Here is a 20,155-nt window from a genome sequence, read left to right as displayed (position 1 = left end):
ATGGATTCGATTGAAACTGGGATTTGAAGGCTTATTTGCAGTTGATTCAGTGGGAAGGAGTGGGGGTTTGGCAATTCTTTGGGCGAAGGAAGGCCATCTAACCATACAAAATTTCTCCCGGCGTCACATAAATGCAATAATATTTTCGGAGGAGGAAGGGATTGAGTGGAAGTTTACCGGATTCTATGGCCATCCTGAGGTGGGGAAAAGGCAGGAGGGATGGAGATTGTTAAAACATCTCAGAACCTGTGCACCTAGTCCTTGGCTAAGTGTGGGGGATTATAATGAGATAATAGACAATTCCGAAAAATGGGGAGCGGCTTGGAGAAAGGAGGGGCAAATGGAAAGATTTCGAACCACTCTGGAAGACTGTCAACTGTGTGACCTGGGGTTTATAGGCCCTAAGTTTACTTGGAATAACGCAAGAGAAGACGGAAGCTTTACAAGAGAGCGCCTCGATCGTGCCTTGGCCAATCATGAGTGGTGTGCTGTGTTTAGAGAAGTGGAGGTACAAGTCTTGGCAGCAAGGTCATCGGATCACAATCCAGTGATGATTACTTTTGCTGGAACAAGGACCCACTGGGAGGCAAAGTCACGAAAATTTAAATTTGAGGCAAAATGGCTCCTAGATGAGGAGTTTATTGATGTAGTAAGGAAGACGTGGAAGCAACAGTGTGATGAAGGGACTATGTTGGGCCATGTTGTTGAAAACCTTCAAAATTGTGAAAAGGTGTTAACAACGTGGAGTAAGAAAAAACATGGAAGCATTGATAAAACACTGAAGACTAAATCTGCCCAACTCACGGCATTGCAAGGAGCTGTAGGGCCTCCTAATCAACCACTCATTAAAAAAATTCAGAAGGAGATAGCTCAAATTCTGGATCAAGAGGAGGTTAAGTGGAAACAAAGGGCTAAGCAAGTGTGGTACGCTAAGGGAGATAGAAATACTGCCTTCTTCCATGCCTGGGCAAACCAGAGGCGTCAAACCAACAAAATCACAAGTATTAAGGATGAGAATGGGGCTGTACAAACAGATATGCAGGATGTGAGGCGGGCCTTTGTGAATTTTTTCCAGAACCTATATACCACGGGAGGATGCGAGGGTGTAGAGGGATGTTTGGAGGGTATAGAGGTTCGGGTTACTCAAGATATGAATGACCAGTTGGTGAATAGGTTCACGCAGTTGGAGATAGAAGCCGCCCTAGCCAGCATGGGTCCTCTTAAATCTCCGGGTCCAGATGGGTATGCAGCATGCTTTTTCCAAAACACTTGGGCAACCGTGAGCGATGGGGTCTGCAAAGCCATTCTTGGTTTCCTCAATGATGGTAATTTCGACCCTATCATCAACCAAACTTTTATTGCTCTTATTCCTAAGAAAAAGAAACCTACTAGTGTTGTGGAGTTTAGGCCTATTAGTTTATGCAATGTGTTGTATAAATTAATTGCTAAGGTTCTTGCTAATAGGCTTAAAAAGGTGCTGCCCCATATAATATCTCCATGTCAGAGTGCTTTTGTTCCAGGTAGAATGATAACTGACAATGTTCTAGTAGCTTTTGAAGCCCTGCATACTATGCAAACAAGAAAGAAGGGGCGGGAGGGATTCATGGCGCTCAAACTTGACATGAGCAAAGCATATGACAGAGTAGAGTGGGAGTTTCTGGAAGAGATTATGATCAAAATGGGCTTTCACATAAAATGGGTCAACCTGATTATGACCTGTGTCAGAACAGTCTCCTACTCTGTTTTAATTAACGGTCAACCTTATGGAAACATTAACCCTTCTAGGGGTCTACGCCAAGGTGATCCTCTCTCTCCCTATTTGTTTATATTATGTGCTGAAGGTCTGAGTCATATGTTAAGAAAAGCTGAAATGAGAAAAGACATCACGGGGTTACCAGTTACTAGAGGTGGAGTGCGCCTCACTCACCTATTCTTTGCGGACGACAGCTTGCTTTTTTGTAAAGCAAATGTGCAAGAATGGGAAAAGACGCAAGGGATTCTTGAAGATTACGAGAAAGCGTCGGGGCAGCGCCTAAATAGACAAAAGACCTCGCTATTTTTTAGCAAAAATACCACAGATGTGGTACGAGGTCAAATTCTCTCATTGGCAGGAGTTGGCTCAACGGATAGATATGAAAAGTACTTGGGACTTCCGGCTTTCATTGGAAGATCTCGGTTGAAGTCCTTTCATAGCATTCAAAGCCGTATTTGGAATCGGATGACGGGTTGGAAAGAGAAGTTCTTGACGCCGGCAGGGAAGGAAGTGTTGATTAAGGCGGTGATTCAAGCTATACCGACCTATACTATGAGTGTCTTCCAACTTCCAAAGTCCTTATGTAAGAGGATTAATTCTATGATGCTTCGCTTTTGGTGGGGACATAAAGACAACCTCTCCAAAATTGCATGGATGGGATGGGATAAATTGGCGCTGGAGAAGAAGAGTGGTGGATTGGGGTATAGGGACCTTGAATGCTTTAACCGAGCCTTATTAGCTAAACAAGGATGGAGGATAATTAAAAATCCAGACTCTTTGGTGGCAAAGGTGATGAAGGAAAAATACTTCCCAAGGGGCAACTTTCTAGAGGCTCGACTGGGGCGCTATCCATCGTATGCCTGGCGGAGCATATGGCAAGCAAAGAAGCTGATCAAAGCTGGCATGGTCTGGAGGGTTGGAGATGGGCAGTCCATTAGAATCTGGCAAGACAATTGGTTGCCTACCTCTATCACACATAAGGTTCAATCCCCACAGAGCTTACTTCCCAGTGATGCACGGGTTTGTGATTTGTTTGATGAGAATACCTTTTGGTGGAATATTCCCTTAATTCAAGAGATTTTCATGGGAAATGAGGTAGAGAGTATATGCAGTATAGTGATTAGTCCTGGTTCCCAATCTGATACACTAGTCTGGGGAGGTACTAAGGATGGGATTTTTTCTGTCCGCAGTGCATACCACCTAGCTAAAACTCTTGTAGAAATGGAGAAAGGAGCTTCATCGACGGCTTCCAGTGAAAGAGACCTATGGAGTGGGATATGGAAATTAAAGAGTCCAAAAGTGGTGCAATTTTTCATCTGGAAAGCATGTCACAATATTCTCCCTACAAAAGGTAATCTTTTCCGGCGACATATAATTGAAGATGGATTATGTCCGATTTGTGAGAGAGAAGAAGAAACCCCGGTGCACATACTATGGAGCTGTCCCTCGGCACGGGACGTGTGGCTGGAAAGCTCAAGGAAAATTCAGAAATGCCACAGTGAGGTTGCTGATTTTAAGGATTTAGTAATACAGTTGATGGGAATGCTCGAGGAAACTGAGCTGCAATTGTTCGCAGTGGTGGCGCGGCAAATCTGGTTCCGACGGAATAGGGTGGTTCATGGTGAAGCTCTGTCTACTCCCTCTATGGTTCTACGCCAGGCACGGGAACAAATAGAAAACTTTGCAGAAACTCGGGCACAAAATGCTCCCGAACAATTCCCTGCCCAAAATCAGATGATGTTGTGGAAAGCTCCACCGGAGGGGTATATTAAACTAAACTGGGATGCTGCGGTGGAGAAGGAAACTAAGAGAATGGGCCTGGGCGTTGTGGCAAGGAATCACAGGGGCGAGGTATTGGCGATGTACTGTGACACGAAGGCTTTTATCCAAGACCCCACTATGGCGGAGGCAGTGGCAGCAAGTCGAGCAGTGTTGGTGGCTACTAATCTAGCCTGGAACAAGATAATTATCGAAGGAGATGCTTTGGAGATAGTGCAGCGGCTGCGTAGAAGCGAAGCCTGGATGGGGAGTTATGGAATGGTGTTGGAGGAGATGAAGATCAATTTGACACAGTTTCAAGAATGGCAAGTGGAGCACATTCCCCGTTGTGTCAACGAGGTGGCTCATAGCTTGGCCAAGCTGGCCTTACATTTGTCATCTGAAAAATTGTGGGTGACAGATTTTCCTTCTAGCATTTTAACACGTGTTTTTACTGAGCAAGGCTCTCATTAATAAATTCATTGAGATTTCAAAAAAAAAAAAAAAGTTTTAAAGGTAGTATATAAAGTATGTTTTTTTAATTAAGTTATTTTTCCAGTTTATATTGTCTTTTTTGAAATTTACAATCTATCTTCTCCTTTTATATCAAATTTCAATGGGGATGACTTTTAAGTTCCATTCAATTTGTGAAAAGATTCGCGGCCCATTTTTGGCAAATATTTTGTGTTAAAATAAACTAGAAAATATAGGAATAAAACTGAATACTATATTTTTGTGTGTATTTTTTTTTTTTTTGAAATAATTTTTTGTGTGTATTGAACTGTATACAAAGAGACCTATTTATAGTTGAATAAGGCCAGATAAAATAGGAAATACAATCACGAAATTAATGTACAATATTGCAGAATAATATTAATATATATATACAGAAAAAATATATCAAATCAGTAATTATGGTGAATCAGAATATATTCTGAATATATTCTAACATTCTGAATAGACAAAAAGAATAAGAATGAATGAATGGATTGAAAATTGACAAGTGTAAAGAAAATTGCTTGTTAATTTGAAAAATTTGTTTGATTTTTTTGGGTAAATAGAGAAAAAGTGAGAGATGCTCAAGCTTTTTAGTTATGCGTTTTATGGAAGCAATGTTAATAATGACTTTAGAGCACTCTCAAGTCTCATCAACTCTCTTAAATCTTATTTTATTCTTGAAATATAGAAGAACAAAAAAGATTAAATTATCCAAAAAGTCATATGCAACGGATACCTCATACATTTCCTAAATATTGGGTAAACTATAATGTTATCTAATGCATTAGGTAGCACTTTAGCTTCACGATCAATTATTTACACAAAATACTTGTCTCTGCTCTCTGCCTTCCATTGGGAACCTTGTTGTGTACTTGTGTTTATAAAAATATAAAGATTTGTAGGGAATTGTAAAGATAAAAATGTGCGGCTTTTCATCTGCAATCCTTTCTCTGAATCGCTGTGAGTTTTTAAAAACAGAAGAAAATAAGAGGAAAGGAAATGGGTGTTACTGCACTGCCGGAAGAGTGCATCGCCACCATAATTTCCTTCACATCACCTCGCGATGCTTGCAGGGACGCGCTAGTCTCCCGGATGTTCGGATCAGCCGCAGGTTCGGATCTCGTGTGGAACAGGTTTCTGCCACCGGATTATCAGCAGATCATTTCTGAATCGGTTTCTTCGGGATCATCGTCATCGTCATCATCATCCTTGAATAACTTATCCAAGAAGGATCTTTATTTCCATCTTTGCCACAATCCCATCCTCATCGGCAACGGTAACAGGGTGAGCAAAAGTCACTGACTCACGAGCTGCTTACATATAAATTATTTTGAAACTCAAATGATTACTTCGGAAAATGTGCTCTGAATATTTATTAATATATAGATACCTAAACCCTAAACACTAAACCTAATATAGTTACCTAAATCCAGGGGAGGGACCAATTTAGTAATTAATAGGCTAATGTTTTCAGACAGAGTTGGATGATTTTTAATGCTTGGATGTTACACGTGATTTGGCTTACTATTTTCCAGATAGTTGGTTTCCTAATGATTTTATTTAATTCACTATCCTTACATGGTTTCGGAATCCTTTAGAGAGAATCATAGTATATATGAAACACATACATTTGAGATGTTCGTAGTGCCTTGTTTTAAAATTTTTTTTGTTATTAAAATTTAGACCTGAGAGGTACTGCAATTGGGAGATATTTGTTTAACTTTCTTCTGTAAGTTCCAAATGTACAGTTTGCCATATGATAGTTTGGTTCAGCGATGTGTTGTTTGAAAAAATAGGAATTTCAAAATGCAATTAAATAAAGTGTAATTTTTTTTAAAAAAAAACAGTTAGCGTTTGATAAAATCGTGGGTTGGTCTTTAAGATTTTAAAAAACACATTTCCCATGTTTTCAAATTGTTATTTTTTGCAAAACCGCTCCCAAATGAGACATTTTTCACGATTTTGTTTAAAAACACATTTTTAACTTGCGAAATTGTAAGGCAAAACGGACTTTTAGTTTAATAATTGCTTGAAACCCAATGGTAGCACATCCGATTAGACTCATGTCTCATGAACCTGTGGTCACTAGTTTGAATCTTTTGCCATTTCTCCTCTCTTATAATCACTCACTCAAAAAGAAGTGTGAAGTGTGGTTCATATGTTTGATTTTATTAAAATTGTCTCAATTTTATTGAACTGAGAGTGTTTGTGATATATTTCGGACTCTTTTGTCATCTAATCTCTCTTTTCCTATCCTTAGTCTCCTTTTGTTGGTTTGTATAATAATTGAAATGGTGATTGACCAGAGCTTCGCAATAGATAAATTGAGTGGGAAAAAGTGTTACATGCTGGGAGCGAGAGAGTTGTCTATAATATGGGGAGACACTCCGCAATACTGGGACTGGACTCCTTCAGCTGAGACACCAGTTTCACCCCAGTCCAGGTCTCTCTCTACCTCTCTGTTTGCATGTTCGTGTGAGCATAGGCATGCTTGTTTATCCTTTTTTACATGGCAGCAGTGGGGGTAATATTATTGGTGTATGAAATGTGCAGATTCTCGGAGGTGGCTCATCTTCTAGATGTGTGTTGGCTTGACATAAAAGGTAGAATTGAGACTAATATCTTGTCCCCAAATACAAGATATGGTGCCTACTTCGTTTACACTTTTGTCCGTTCAGTGGAAGAGGGAGAGGATGAGGAATATTATTGCACTGGGTTTGACCGCCCAGTGAAGGTGTCCATTAGATTTGAAAATGAGAATGAAGGTAATGCTACCAATGCTTATTTGCTACCAGATACACCAGAAGAACATGATGGACGACATCCACACATGAGAGAGGACATGTGGATGGAGATTGAGATTGGAGAATTCTTCACTGACCAAGTTCATGGCATGGTGGAGATGTGCTTGATGGAGATTGAAAACGGTGACTGGAAGTCTGGTCTTGTGGTCCATGGCATTGAGCTTCGGCCAAAATAAGAAAGGTAAGAGAAATGGTTTTGCAATTTATGGATTGGTATTTCTGTTGTCTTGGTAGGGTAGTTTATACCCGATAAGATGTTCAATGAAGTTCTATTGCTTATGATGAAGTCAGTTCCCTCTCCAACCATGCTTCTTACACACAAAATGTTTTTGAAGTTTGATGATTTAGAAATGATTCTTCCTCGAAGTTGAAGGCTTGAAACTATCCATATACTATAAGGAAGTCTCACCCCTGCCCTCAGCTATTAGCTAGCAATACTATCAACACACAGCCGAGGCCGAAGCAGAAGGAGTTGCACGGCAACATTCTAACATTTGGCACAATGAGAACTGATTTTAATTGCTAAAACTTTTCAACATGTACCTGGTCATTCTAATTGCTAAAATAGTAAAATGATCGTTCATTTATTTGATATATAAGATAATATTGATTATTTCAGAGATTGTCACCACTTTCTGTCATAGAAATTATAGGTAGTTGTTAAGGCCCCCTTTTGTTTCAGTGTAAAATGTTTTATGCAGAAAATATTTTTCAAAAAAACTGGCAATTTTTCACAATGAACTAATCTATTTAAAATTTTCTGCAGGAAAATACTGTATTCAGTGCAAGTCCAAGATCCGCTGTTTGCACAAACGCATCGTAAGTTTATAAGAGGACAACAGTTCTTTAAAGATCAAGTAAGGTATTGTAATTATGAGGTTTTACATTTTTATCATGATAATATGTGAGACCTTTATTATTTGTATTCTTATGATTCCTAAGCAGTACTTAAGATCCATGACTTCTTTTTTAAATTATAGAGGGACCAGCAACTACGAAATCAGTCCCAAATTCCAGCCTTTCTGATGTCTTGAGCAAAAAATGCAATCTTAAATCCCTTAAATGCCATTAACATCTACAATCATGTATGCTGTCCGTCTTCTAATGCTTTCAACTCAAGTAACAGAGCATTTATCATTGGCATGATGACATCGAATTGGGTTTGTTTCCTAATTCCTATGTAGATACTTGAACCATATTCACCGTATGGCCTTCTTTAAGCCACTTATAGTTGCTTTTTTTCCATTTTTTTTTTTTTTTTTTCAGAAAGTCACAAAGATAATCGTCACTTGTTTCAAGTACACTCAATCAGAATAATTCCAATTACTAAAGGGTTATCTAAATTTTAGTTAGTAGGAAACAAATTTATGCTACCTATGCATCGGTACACCATCATAACGTTTTTTACTACAGCCAAATAACCAAGCATATCTCAGCATGCCTAGGAGCATCTTGATAGCAAACATCCTATGCAGTAGAAACAACCGTGCAAACATTATGGGATCGAATCAGTTTGGATCCATTTTTTGTTTTAATTTAATCATGCAAAATAATAAATGTTTTGGGGGTGCTTGTTGGGTCGGCCTCACCCCCTCATAGTGTAGCGTTATTTTCTTTTAATGTTAATGTTACGGTTATCTTGCTCAAATAATATTAACAACAATAAGGCACTAATACTTGTACATGATCTTTTCTTAGGGTCCTTCAATCTGTGCTTAAATGTAATTAAGCCTATTCCATTTAACTTATAACATCTACATATCATAATTGATTAACATAATATATGTCCAAAATTAGTTGGACCTATTGATATCAATAGTTATGTGATCCAATGCTTTGAAAAGAAAGACAAGAAAAGAAAAAGGGGGCATTTTCCACGTTCCAACTACGATAAATGTTTATATATATATATATATATATTTTTTTTTTTTCTTTTCAATTAAAAAAAAAAAAAAAAAAAAAACAACAACAACAACAAAGTTACAATAGGATTGTTCACATTAAAAAAGTTAGCCATATTTTTAAATAATTTAAAAATGTATGATTAAGTTTTTCTATCAACCCAACTGATAAAATTGATTATATGTAATAAGAGAAACGTACTTAAAATATTCGCAGGCTTAAATCATACAAGAAAAGTGATAATTAATGGTTTGAGTGGGGGTCGAACGACGTAGTTCTTGAGCTTCAACTAGTTCCATAAAAATTTTAAAAATAAATGACAGAAAATTATTCTAAAATTAAAATTTTAACCCTCCAAATATATTTTAATTTTATCCTCCAAAAATTAATTTTTTAATTTCGACCCTGTGTCTTTTTTTTTCTTTGGCTTGCATTTATGCATGAGCTTCTTGCAATTTGCAGCAGAGGTTTTAGGCACAGACTTGCTGGATCTTCCATGCCTCGAGAGGTCACTTTAATTTAACTTCTAAGTTATATGTTAATAAATTGGAGGGTGTTTAGTTTTTACATATCTCCAATGCTAATTTGGGGATTGTTAGGTCATGGATCAGTTCTTAAAGCCCAACAGGTCTCAAGCCCAACCTCAACAAGACATCACACCCGACAAGGCCTCAGACAGCTTAACCCGAGGAGGTTTGGGAAACCGAGGAAGTCTCGGACAAGAGTCTGAGACTACTCCTCGGTAGGTATTAGTCACCGAACCCGAGACTCAACTCCTCGGGAGCAAAATAGTTAAGAGCCGAGGGTAAACCAGTCATTTCACAATTAAGAATATGCACGTATTCCATCTAAAGCAAGTGCTCATTATCTTACATTTAAGAAAGCTTTTTACAACATAGATAGCTGTCAACATACAAATTACCCCTACATAAGCGGGATAGGTAACCATTCAAATTTAAAAGGTTATCTAACTCAAACAAAAACCTTCTCACTAGTCCCGGGATCTTAGGTTACAAAGATCACGAAGTGGTTAAGAATTCCTACCCTTATCAAATAACTACGAAACAAATATATATTGAGGAATAGGAATCCCGAGACGTGTGGGAAACAAATTCTACTCCATGCCTATAAATACAAGTCTCAACTTCAATCAAAGTTAAGCGTAATCCTGGCGCAGAAATTTTGATTGCTTATACACTCCTTCCTCACATTCTGACTTAGGCGACTTAGGCATTGGAACTTCCCCGCCGGGGCACCACCGGGGCTCTTATCCTGTTTTTCTTTGTGTGTGTAGCTTGACGTACCCTAATCCTGTTTTTCTGTGTGTGTAGCTTGACGTATCTTCGAAGTTTTCAAAGGCGTGCCACGTGACCATCTCGAAAAACTGTGCATCAACCGGGGTCAACTGGAGACTTGGAATCTAATCTTGTATTTCTTTCTACGTGTAGCTACGCGGCTGTTTTTCTTTGTGTATAGCTTGACGTACCCTAATCCTATTTTTCATTGTGGGTAGCTTAACGTATCCTCCAAGTTCTCAAAGGCGTGTCACATCATATTGGAAAACTGTGCATCAAGGAGACTTGGAATCAACCCTGGACGTCAATATAACGAAAAGTCTACTCCGTTGCATCTGAATCATCCAAACCCTGGACGCCAAGAGTGAAGGCATTGTAAAAATCGCCCAATGTCAACCAACACAAACCCAGCACAAATTATTTCCAAAAAGATGGAGAAAAGAGGAAAGGAAAAGGTTATTACCGCCGACGTATTGCCGGAAGACTGCATCGCTACCATAATTTCCTTCACATCGCCTCCCGATGCGTGCAGGTATTCGGTGCTCTCCCGGACCTTCAAATCGGCTGTAGGCTGGGATCTCGTGTGGGAGAGGTTTCTGCCACCGGATTATCAGCAGATCATTTCTCAATCGGAGTCGTTGGTATCATCGCTTTTGAATGTCCTGTCCAAGAAGGATCTTTATTTCTATCTCTGCCGTAATCCCGTCCTCATCGGCAACGGTAACCTGGTGAGCAAGAGGCACTAGCTGCTCATGTTTACTGGTTTCGTATTGATTTTGCTTTGAGAAATAAATACTCTTGTCATAGGAGGGGGATGCTAGGCTGTTTCACTACAAATTAAGCCGTACGGATCCCGAGATTGATGAATAAAAAATTCTTTTGAATCTGAAATGATTATTTTGGAATGTTTTAATAAGTAATGAAAAACTTTTACAAAAAGCCCAAATGGCCCATACAAAGAAAATGATTATTTTAGAAAATATGCCCCGAATATCTATTATTAGCTAAGACCAATTTAGTAATTAGGGAAGATAAATGTTACTCACCATTGTTAAGTGTCCATTTCCTAGCATTTTGTTTGTTCTTTTATATTTGCTTTAGCTTTTGCCTTTTTTTTTTTTTTTTTTTTAAAAAAAAAAAAAAAAAGAAAGTGAATGTGAATGTGCTTAATTGACAAGAATGTTACTAGATTGACGTTTGATAATGCTAAATAGTATTTCTAATTAGGGAAAGTACAAATACTCTCATACGTTTTTATTGTTAATGTTCTTCCAAACTACTAATTGTGTCAATTTTTTCTTAAAAGTACAAACAAAATGTCAATATTCCCAATAAGGTAAAAAATAGGCTTTATAATTTTTTTTTTTGTAATTATAAAAAAAAAAAAAAATTTAAAAAAGTAATCTAAAAATTGTTTTAAAATCAGTCGGCCACCTCTTGGCTAAATGGAAGTGATTCAGCCATTCCTTATGACTAACCTAAATAATCAATAAAATAGTTGTTTAAGGGAGCATATGTAATTTTTCTGAATAAGACAATGTTTTCGAACAGACTTGGATGACTTTTAATGGCTGGGTGGAGTTTGTGTAATACTTGTCCCACTTTTAACATTCCTTTGCCTAAATGAAATGGGGAAGATCCTTTTCCAATAAAGCAATGATTTGGCTTACTATTTTCCAGAAAGGTTATTACTTAATGATTTTCTCTGTGCCACTATCCATGCTGGCTTGATCTTGCTTGGTTTGGGGTTCCTTCAGAGAGAATCATAATAACATGAAAGTCGACATGCATGCATTTGAGATCTTCTTAGTGCTTTTTTGTTATTAAAATTGAAACCTGAGAGGTACAGAAATTCCGATATATTTTTTAACGATAATTTTGAATGCTATTTTTCTTCTGGAAGTTCCAAATGTACAGTTTGTCACATGCTAATAATTTGTCACCTAGGTCCGTTTTGTTTATCTGTTTCAAATCGCACGGTTTGAAAAAATAGTGATTTTAAAATACATTTAATGAAAATGTGATTTCTAAGAACAAAGTAGGCATTTGTAAAAATGTAATTTTAGTATGCAAAATCGTAAAAACGGACTTTTAGTTTAATAATTGCTTGAATGTTGTTAGTATGAAATCCAGTGGTAGCACATCCGGTTGGACTCATGTCTCATGAACTTGTGGTCACTGGTTTGAATCTTTTCCCATTTCTCTTCTCTTAGAGTAAAGAAGTGTGGTTCGTATGTTTGATTTTATTAAAATTGCCTAAATTTTATTGAATTGAGAATCTTTGTGATGTACTTCCAACTTTTTTTTTATCATTAAACAGAGCTTCGGAATCGATAAATTAAGTGGGAAAAAGTGTTACATGCTTGGAGCTAGGGAGTTACATATAGTCTGGTCAAACACTACGCAGTACTGGAAGTGGGTTTCTTCAGCTGAGTCTCCAGTTTTACCCCAGTCCAGGTCTCTCTCTACCGCTCTGTTTGCGTGTTAATTTGTGCATGCACATATATATGCATGCTTATTTATCCTTTTTTACATGGCAACAGTGGGGGTAATATTATTGGTGTATGAAATGTGCAGATTCTCTGAGGTGGCTCTTCTTCTAAAAGTGTGTTGGTTTGACATACGAGGTAGAATTGAGACTAATATCTTGTCCCCAAATACAACATATGGGGCATACTTCGTATACACAATTGCAGATAGTTTCTATGAACTTCACCACCCAGTGAGAGTGTCCGTTAGACTTGAAAATGAGAATGAAGGTAATGCTACCCATGCTTATTTGCAACCAGATACACCAGAAGGACAGGATGGACGACTTCCACGCAGGAGAGAGGACAGATGGCTTGAGATTGAAATTGGGGAATTCTTCAATGGCCAAGTTGATAGCGTGGCAGACATGCACATGCTGGGGACTGATGGCTATATCTGGAAGTCTGGCGTTGTGGTCCATGGCATTGAGCTTCGGCCAAAATAGGAAAGGTAAGAGAAATGGTTTTAGGGTAGTTTATACTCTATAAGATGTTCAATGAAGTTATGTTGATTATGATGAAGTCAGTTCCCTCTCCAACCATGCTTCTTGCACGCACAAAATGTTTTTGAAGTTTGATGATTTTGAAATGATTTTTCCTTAGAAGTCAAAGGCTTGAGAGTTGAAACAATCCATATGTTAAATCACCAGTTATCTTAAAAGCTTAATAGGAAGAGGTAAATTTAATCACTTAATCAATATTTTTACACTCCCCCTCACCTTTTATTAGATGAGGCCTAACACGTGAAATATTTAATTTAAATTGGAGCGATTTGACGAAGTCAAGGTTCGATTCCAGGACCTTTGGTTCTGATACCATGTTAAATCACCAGTTATCTTAAAAGCTTAAACTGATAGGAAAAAGTAAATTTAATCACTTAATTATCACTTTAACACCATAGCCTATAAAGAAGTCTCACCCCTGCCCTTGGCTATTAGCTAGGAATACTATCAACACAGCCAAAAGGCTGAAGGAGTTGCATGCCAACATTCCTACACTTCCCTTGCTTTTCCCAACGAGTAAATCTGTCTGTAAAAATAGCACAATGAGAACTGATTTTACTTGCTAAAACTTTCCAACGTGTACCTAGTCATTCTAATTGCTAAAATAGTAAAATTATCATTTCATTTAGTTGATATATAAGATTATTTCAGACATTCTGTTAAACAAATTACAGGTAGTTGTTAACGCTCCTTTTGTTTTGGTGTAAAATGTTTTCAGCTGGAAATATTTTTTAAAAAAAAACTGGCCATTTTTCGTTGTTTGTTTGCAAACTAAAGAGCAATTTGTCAGACTCAGAGCAACAAATTTTTGACGATAACACTTGGTAATTTTTCAAGCAAGTTCTATGTAAGTCTACACAATAACTAATCTATTAAAAATTTTCTGCAGGAAAATTCTGTATTCAGTGCAAGGCCAACATCTGCTGTATTTGCATAAAGGTATTGTTAGTTTATAAGAGGACAACAGTTTTTAAAAGATCAAGTAAAGGTATTGTAATTATGAACGTTTACATTTTGTATCATGATATACATTTGAGACCTTTATTATTTGTGTTCTTATGAATTCTTACTAGTTAAGATCCATGGCTTCCTTTCTAAATTATTGGGGACCGGCAACAACAAAATCAATCTAAAATTGCAATCCTAAATAGATTAGCATCTAAAAAATTGTAGATTCTCAAATTATGAAATTTATGCCATTTTTTAAGCATCAAAAAGTTTTAGAAAATGACACATATTATTAAAAAATTAAAATGGCTTGTTACGTTTGAGAATTAAATATATTTTCATCAGGTTCTTGCTTTTTATGTGGTAAAAAAGGTTGAGTAAAAAACTGTTTTTTGGATTTATGAAGAAAAAGCGTCTCTAAAGAAGTTTTTTTTTTTTTTTTTTTAAAAAAAAAACATTTTAAAAGGGAAAGTTTTTTTTCTGGCTGTTTCAATAATATGTGACTTTTTGATAAGTGACATTTTTCAAGCGTTTTAAAGCTTGGATAGAGTTATATAGTGTCATGCTAATTGCTAAGTGGTATCTTGTCTTAAAGTTAAACGACCATAACTTATGAAACTAAATTGTGTTAAAGACAAACGGTTAAAAATAAATCAATGAATAGCAAAAGATTTTAATGACTAACCCTAGAAAAAATCAATGGCATTTGCAAAGCTTTTAATGACCAAATGGCTTTTTTTTTTTTTTTTTTTTTTTTTTCCATGTCCACACAAGAGGGATAGGGGGACTCAAACTAATGATCTCTGCTTCATTAGACGTGGTTCCAGCCGATTAAACTACCTCTTAAGGACCACTAAAAATAATGTTCGTAGCTCACACTATAACAATCTTTCACATACTAGTATTACAAACACTAGGATAAGATAATTATAAAAATAAAAATAAAAAATAAATAAAAAAACCTTGTATTGGTATAGTAGTAGTACCCAAAGGGTTTCAAGGGCTGAGGTACAATGGATACCACCACCTGAAGGCACGATAAAGATCAATTGGGATGCATCCCTATCAAAAGAAGCAAATCGGATGGGCATTGGGGTGGTGGCTAGAAACCACGTTGGCAGAGTAAGGGCTTCCCTATGTGTCTCCAAGCCCTACATGGCGGAGTCTGCAGATGTAGAGGCGATGGCTCTATGGTATGCCACGGAAGTCAGTAACCGGGTATGTCTGCAGAAAGTAATCTTGGAGGGGGATGCTTTGGAAGTGGTTAATAATATGAAGAGGGACGGGACGTGGAGTGGGAGTTATGGAATAATGCTGCAGGATGCCAAAATTAATTTGTGCTATGCGGCGGACTGGCAGGTGACGCATGTGAATCGTATGGCCAATGGCGTGGCGCATCAATTATCGAAATTAGCAGTAGCCGTAATTGACGAACAATTTTGGATTGGGGGTTACCACCCTTGTATTCATGACAGTGTATTGGCTGAGCAAGTTTAATTTATGAAATGAAATATCTTTTATCAAAAAAAAAAAAGAATAAATAAATAAAAACTTAATAAATTATGATGGTTCACAAATTTATCAAACTTCTTCTTAATAAGATTGTTCTTGACGCGAAGGGTTAAGGCATTAATGTCAAGTAAACTAACACAAGCCCAGCCCAATTTATTCCCAAACTGAAGAAAAAAAGAGGAAAGGAAATGGATGTTACTGCACTGCCGGAAGAGTGCATCGCCACCATAATTTCCTTCACATCCCCTCGCGATGCTTGCAGGAATTCGCTAGCGTCCCGGAGCTTCGGATCAGCCGCAGGTTCGGATCTCGTGTGGAAGAGGTTTCTGCCACCGGATTATCAGCAGATCATTTCTGAATCGGTTTCTTCGGGATCATCATCATCATCATCATCCTTGAATAACTTATCCAAGAAGGATATTTATTTCCATCTTTGCCACAATCCCATCCTCATCGGCAACGGTAACAGAGTGAGCAAAAAAGTCACTGACTCACTACCTACTTATATATATATATATATATATAAGTCTTCTATATTGATTTTGCTTCGAGAAATACTCTTGTCATGATAGAGGGGGATGCTACGCTGTTTCACAACAAGTTAAGCGCTATATATATATAGATCCTGCCATTGATGAGTAAAAGATTATTTTGAGACTAAATTATTATTTTGATAAATATGCCCTAATTTTTTTGTTTTTTTTTTTTTTTTTTGTTTTTTTTTGGAGAAACCGTTTAAGGTAGGTCACTTCTTGGATCCAATCTTGTCTGATAGACCTCGAACTCCATATAAAGCACCCTCCACACGAATATCTATTAATATAGCTAAGGGCCTAAGGCTAATTTAGTAATTAATATGCCAATGTTTTCGGACAAAGTTGGATGGTTTTTAATGATTGGGTAGAGTTACATAGTGTCATACCAAACGTGATGAGGCTTACTATTTTCCAGAAGGTTGATTTTCTAAAAAGTCACTAGTTGCTGGCTTCATCTTTACTTGGTTTAGGATTCCTTTGGAGAGAATCATGGTATATTTGAAAGACATGCAATTTTCTTTTGGAAGTTCCAAGCGTGTAGTTTGTCGCATGGTAATTTGTGACTTGGGTCCGTTTGGTTTAGCGGTTTCAAATCGAAAGATATGAAAAAAATAGTAATTTCAAAATGTAGTCAATAAAAACATAGTTATTAATTGTTTTTAAAAATGCATGTCCCACATTTTAAATAGTTGAATAATTGCTTGAATGTTTGTTTGTTTGTATAATAATTGGAATGACAATTGAACAGAGCTTCACAATTGATAAATTGAGTGGAAAAAAGTGTTACATGCTGAGAGCAAGAGAGTTATCTATAACATGGGGAGACTCTCCGGAATATTGGAAGTGGATTCCTTCAGCTAAGTTGCCAATTTCAGCCCAATCCAGGTATCTCTCTAGCTACCACTATATTTGCCTATTTGTGCATGCTTGTTTATCCTTTTTGTACATGAAAACTGTGGGTAATAATCTTGGTGTATGAAATGTACAGATTCTCGGAGGTGGTTTATCTTCTAGAAGTGTGTTGGCTTGAAATAGGAGGTAGAATTGAGACAAAAATCTTGTCCCCAAACACAAGATATGGCGCATACCTCATCTACACCATTAAGGGTGATTTCCATCTGCTTTACATCCCAGCAAAGGTGTCCATTAGATTTGAAGATGAGAATGAAGGTAATGGTACCATTGCTTATTTGCAACCAGATACACCAGAGGTAGTTGATGGACAAGTTCCACGAAGAAGAGAGGACATGTGGTTTGAGATTGAGATTGGGGAATTCTTCAATGGCCAAGTTGATAGCCTGGTGGAGATGCACTTGATTTGTACTGCCGGTGACTGGAAATCTGGCCTTGTTGTCCAGGGCATTGAGCTTCGGGCAAAATAAGAAATGTAAGAGAAATAGTTTTGCAATTTATGGGTTGGCTTTTCCTTTTGTCTTTGGTAGGGTAGTTTAATTATACTCGATAAGATGTTGTGTGTTGTTTTGCTTTGTGTCCAAAGCTTACGTTCAATGAAGTTCGATAGATTAAGATGAATTGCAATTTAAGATTTATTATTATTATTATTATTATTATTATTATTAATTTAAAATTGAAAATCTCAAATTCCAAAAATTATTTACCGTTTTAATATATATATATATATATATATTACGGAAATTAAATATGTTTTTTTAGTTAAACCGAAAATAATTTCAATTGAGTATTATTTTTTGTTGCATCAAATAAAAAATATAAAAATTATTTTAATCCGAAATAAACAAAAACATGATAATCTTATAAAATTATAAAAATATGAAAAGAATAATAAAACAAAAAAAATAAAAAGATAAAACGATTAGTGCATCGCCGTGCAGTGCTGTCTCAACCAAAGGAAACCGAGCACAATTTATTCACAAACAGAAGAAAAAAAGAGTAGAGGAAATGGATACTATTACTACCGGATCTGTACTGCCGGAAGAGTGCATCGCCACCATAATTTCCTTCACATCCCCTCGCGATGCTTGCAGGAATTCGCTAGTGTCCCGGAGCTTTGGATCAGCCGCAGGTTCGGATCTCGTGTGGGAGAAGTTTCTGCCACCGGATTACCAGCAGATCATTTCTGAATCGGTTTCTTCGGGATCATCGTCATCATCATCCTTGAATAACTTATCCAAGAAGGATCTTTATTTCCATCTTTGCCACAATCCCATCCTCATCGGCAACGGTAACAGGGTGAGCAAAAGTCACCGACTCACTAGCTGCTTATATATAAATTATTTTGAAACTGAAATGATTACTTTGGAAAATATGCTCTGAATATTTATTAATATATAGATACCTAAACCCTAAACCCTAAACCATAAAGCCAGGGACCAATTTAGTAATTAATAGGCCAATGTTTTCAGACCGAGTTGGATGATTTTTAATGCTTGGATAGAGTTACACAGATTTGGCTTACTATTTTCCAGAAAATTGATTTCCTAATGATTTTATTTAAGTCACTATCCTTACAAGGTTTGGGATTCCTTTAGAGAGAATCATAGTATATATGAAAGACATGCATTTGAGAACTGCTTAGAGCCTTGTTTTAAACCTGAGAGGTAATATGCAATTACGAGGTATTTTTTATCGATAATCTCGAATGCTATTTTTCTTCTGGAAGTTCCAAATGTACAGTTTGTCACTTGGTAATTTGTCACTTAGGTCCGTTTGGTTTAGCCATTTCATATTGCACAATTTGAAAAAATAGTGATTTCAAAATGCACTTAATGAAAACATGAGTTTTGTGTTTGATAAAATTGCAGTTCGGCCATTAAAATCATGCATTTTTAAAACTTCCGGATCTTAGTTTAACTGCTTGAATGTTTGTTCATATGAAAATCAAATGGTAGAACATCCGGTTGGGATCATATCTCATGAACATGTGGTCACTGAATTTGAATCTTTCACTATTTCTCTTCTCTTATAGTCACTCACTCAAAAAGAAGTGTGGTTCATATGTTTGATTTTATTAAAATTGTCTCAATCTTATTGAAATGAGAGTCATTGTGATCTACTTCTGACTTTTTTTGTCATCTATTCTCTGTTTTCCTACCCCTACTCTCCTTTTGTTAATTGGTTTGTTTGATAATTGGAATGGTGATTGAACAGAGCTTCGCAATAGATAAATTGAGTGGGAAAAAGTGTTACATGCTAGGGGCGAGGGAGTTAACTATAATATGGAGACAGGTAAACACTCCGTATTACTGGGAGCGGAATTCTTCAGCTAAGTCACCAGTCCAGTCTAGGTCTCTCTCTACCACCCTGTTTGCTCGTTTTCGCATATATATAGATGCATGCTTGTTTATCCTTTTTTCACATAGCAACTGTGGGGGTAATATTATTGGTGTATGAAATGTGCAGATTCTCGGAGGTGGCTCAGCTTCTATGTTGGCTTGAAATACGAGGTAGAATTGAGACTAATATCTTGTCCCCAAACACAAAATATGGCGCATACTTGGTATACACTACTCCAAGTCGTAAAGATAATCTTCACCACCCGGTGAAGGTGTCCATTAGATTTGACAATGAGAATGAAGGTAATGCTACCAAAGCTTATTTGCTACCAAATACATCACAAGGACATGATGGACGACTTCCATGCAAGAGAGAGGACATGTGGTTTGAGATTGAGATCGGGGAATTCTTCAATGGCCAAGTTGATAGCCTGGTGGAGATGTGCTTGATGGACACTGATGGCTTTAGCTGGAAGTTTGGTATTATGGTCCAGGGCATTGAGCTTCGGCCAAAATATTAAACATAGCAAGGGAAATGGTTTTTTTGTTATGGACTGGAATTTTGTTTTAGGAAAAATGCAAAATCAGTCCGCTGGATTTTATTGGTAGGGTTGTTTATTTCTGTTAAGATGTTGTGTGTTGTATCACTTGATGCCCAAAACATATATATATTTTCAATGGAGTTCTATAGATTATGATGCAGTCACTTCCCTCTCTTCAAAGGTATGGTGATAATCTTGAAGTTTCATGATTTTGAAATGATTCTTCCTTGAAGTTGAAGGCTTGAAACTTATCCATAGCTGAAGGCTTCCTTTTCAGAACGAATAAATTTGTCTATAATCATAGCGCAATGAGAACTTTTAA

General features: G+C 37.0%; 4 protein-coding genes across 4 annotated transcripts; all 4 read left to right on the top strand.

Annotated features, from left to right (window-relative positions):
• Positions 1-4,961: 4,961 nt before the first annotated feature.
• Positions 4,962-7,865, top strand: LOC132177786 (putative F-box protein PP2-B12). Its single transcript, XM_059590240.2, has 4 exons — positions 4,962-5,293; positions 6,316-6,452; positions 6,563-6,994; positions 7,580-7,865. The coding sequence occupies exons 1-3, from the start codon at positions 5,009-5,011 to the stop codon at positions 6,987-6,989; spliced, it is 849 nt and encodes a 282-aa protein (XP_059446223.2). The 5' UTR covers positions 4,962-5,008; the 3' UTR covers positions 6,990-6,994; positions 7,580-7,865.
• A 2,207-nt stretch (positions 7,866-10,072) lies between these two features.
• LOC132180104 (putative F-box protein PP2-B12) lies at positions 10,073-14,118 on the top strand. Its single transcript, XM_059592959.2, has 4 exons — positions 10,073-10,738; positions 12,331-12,467; positions 12,588-12,989; positions 13,931-14,118. The coding sequence occupies exons 1-3, from the start codon at positions 10,400-10,402 to the stop codon at positions 12,982-12,984; spliced, it is 873 nt and encodes a 290-aa protein (XP_059448942.2). The 5' UTR covers positions 10,073-10,399; the 3' UTR covers positions 12,985-12,989; positions 13,931-14,118.
• Positions 14,119-15,572: 1,454 nt separating this feature from the next.
• LOC132179759 (putative F-box protein PP2-B12) lies at positions 15,573-17,467 on the top strand. The gene is made up of 3 exons (XM_059592529.2): positions 15,573-15,971; positions 16,786-16,922; positions 17,026-17,467. Exons 1-3 carry the CDS (start codon positions 15,690-15,692, stop codon positions 17,417-17,419), a joined length of 813 nt encoding a protein of 270 aa, XP_059448512.2. The 5' UTR covers positions 15,573-15,689; the 3' UTR covers positions 17,420-17,467.
• A 441-nt stretch (positions 17,468-17,908) lies between these two features.
• On the top strand, positions 17,909-19,993 carry LOC132177788 (putative F-box protein PP2-B12). The gene is made up of 3 exons (XM_059590241.2): positions 17,909-18,248; positions 19,167-19,303; positions 19,419-19,993. The coding sequence occupies exons 1-3, from the start codon at positions 17,958-17,960 to the stop codon at positions 19,810-19,812; spliced, it is 822 nt and encodes a 273-aa protein (XP_059446224.2). The 5' UTR covers positions 17,909-17,957; the 3' UTR covers positions 19,813-19,993.
• The last annotated feature ends 162 nt before the right edge of the window (positions 19,994-20,155 follow it).

Source organism: Corylus avellana, chromosome 4 (assembly GCF_965113065.1).
Source record: "Corylus avellana chromosome 4, dhCorAvel1.hap1.2, whole genome shotgun sequence".
In the NCBI taxonomy this organism is placed as follows: domain Eukaryota; kingdom Viridiplantae; phylum Streptophyta; class Magnoliopsida; order Fagales; family Betulaceae; genus Corylus; species Corylus avellana.
Note: the sequence above shows the minus strand (reverse complement) of the source record. Positions and strands in the feature narration are given on the sequence as shown.

Excerpts from the sequence above, each read along its gene's own strand:
- LOC132179759 (XM_059592529.2), top strand. The coding sequence starts at position 15,690 with ATGGATGTTACTGCACTGCCGGAAGAGTGCATCGCCACCATAATTTCC. Across the intron at positions 15,972-16,785 it reads TCATCGGCAACGGTAACAGA|AGCTTCACAATTGATAAATT; the intron begins GTGAGCAAAAAA and ends ACAATTGAACAG. Across the intron at positions 16,923-17,025 it reads CCAATTTCAGCCCAATCCAG|ATTCTCGGAGGTGGTTTATC; the intron begins GTATCTCTCTAG and ends TGAAATGTACAG.
- LOC132177788 (XM_059590241.2), top strand. The coding sequence starts at position 17,958 with ATGGATACTATTACTACCGGATCTGTACTGCCGGAAGAGTGCATCGCC. Across the intron at positions 18,249-19,166 it reads TCATCGGCAACGGTAACAGG|AGCTTCGCAATAGATAAATT; the intron begins GTGAGCAAAAGT and ends GTGATTGAACAG. Across the intron at positions 19,304-19,418 it reads AAGTCACCAGTCCAGTCTAG|ATTCTCGGAGGTGGCTCAGC; the intron begins GTCTCTCTCTAC and ends TGAAATGTGCAG.
- LOC132177786 (XM_059590240.2), top strand. The coding sequence starts at position 5,009 with ATGGGTGTTACTGCACTGCCGGAAGAGTGCATCGCCACCATAATTTCC. Across the intron at positions 5,294-6,315 it reads TCATCGGCAACGGTAACAGG|AGCTTCGCAATAGATAAATT; the intron begins GTGAGCAAAAGT and ends GTGATTGACCAG. Across the intron at positions 6,453-6,562 it reads CCAGTTTCACCCCAGTCCAG|ATTCTCGGAGGTGGCTCATC; the intron begins GTCTCTCTCTAC and ends TGAAATGTGCAG.
- LOC132180104 (XM_059592959.2), top strand. The coding sequence starts at position 10,400 with ATGTCAACCAACACAAACCCAGCACAAATTATTTCCAAAAAGATGGAG. Across the intron at positions 10,739-12,330 it reads TCATCGGCAACGGTAACCTG|AGCTTCGGAATCGATAAATT; the intron begins GTGAGCAAGAGG and ends ATCATTAAACAG. Across the intron at positions 12,468-12,587 it reads CCAGTTTTACCCCAGTCCAG|ATTCTCTGAGGTGGCTCTTC; the intron begins GTCTCTCTCTAC and ends TGAAATGTGCAG.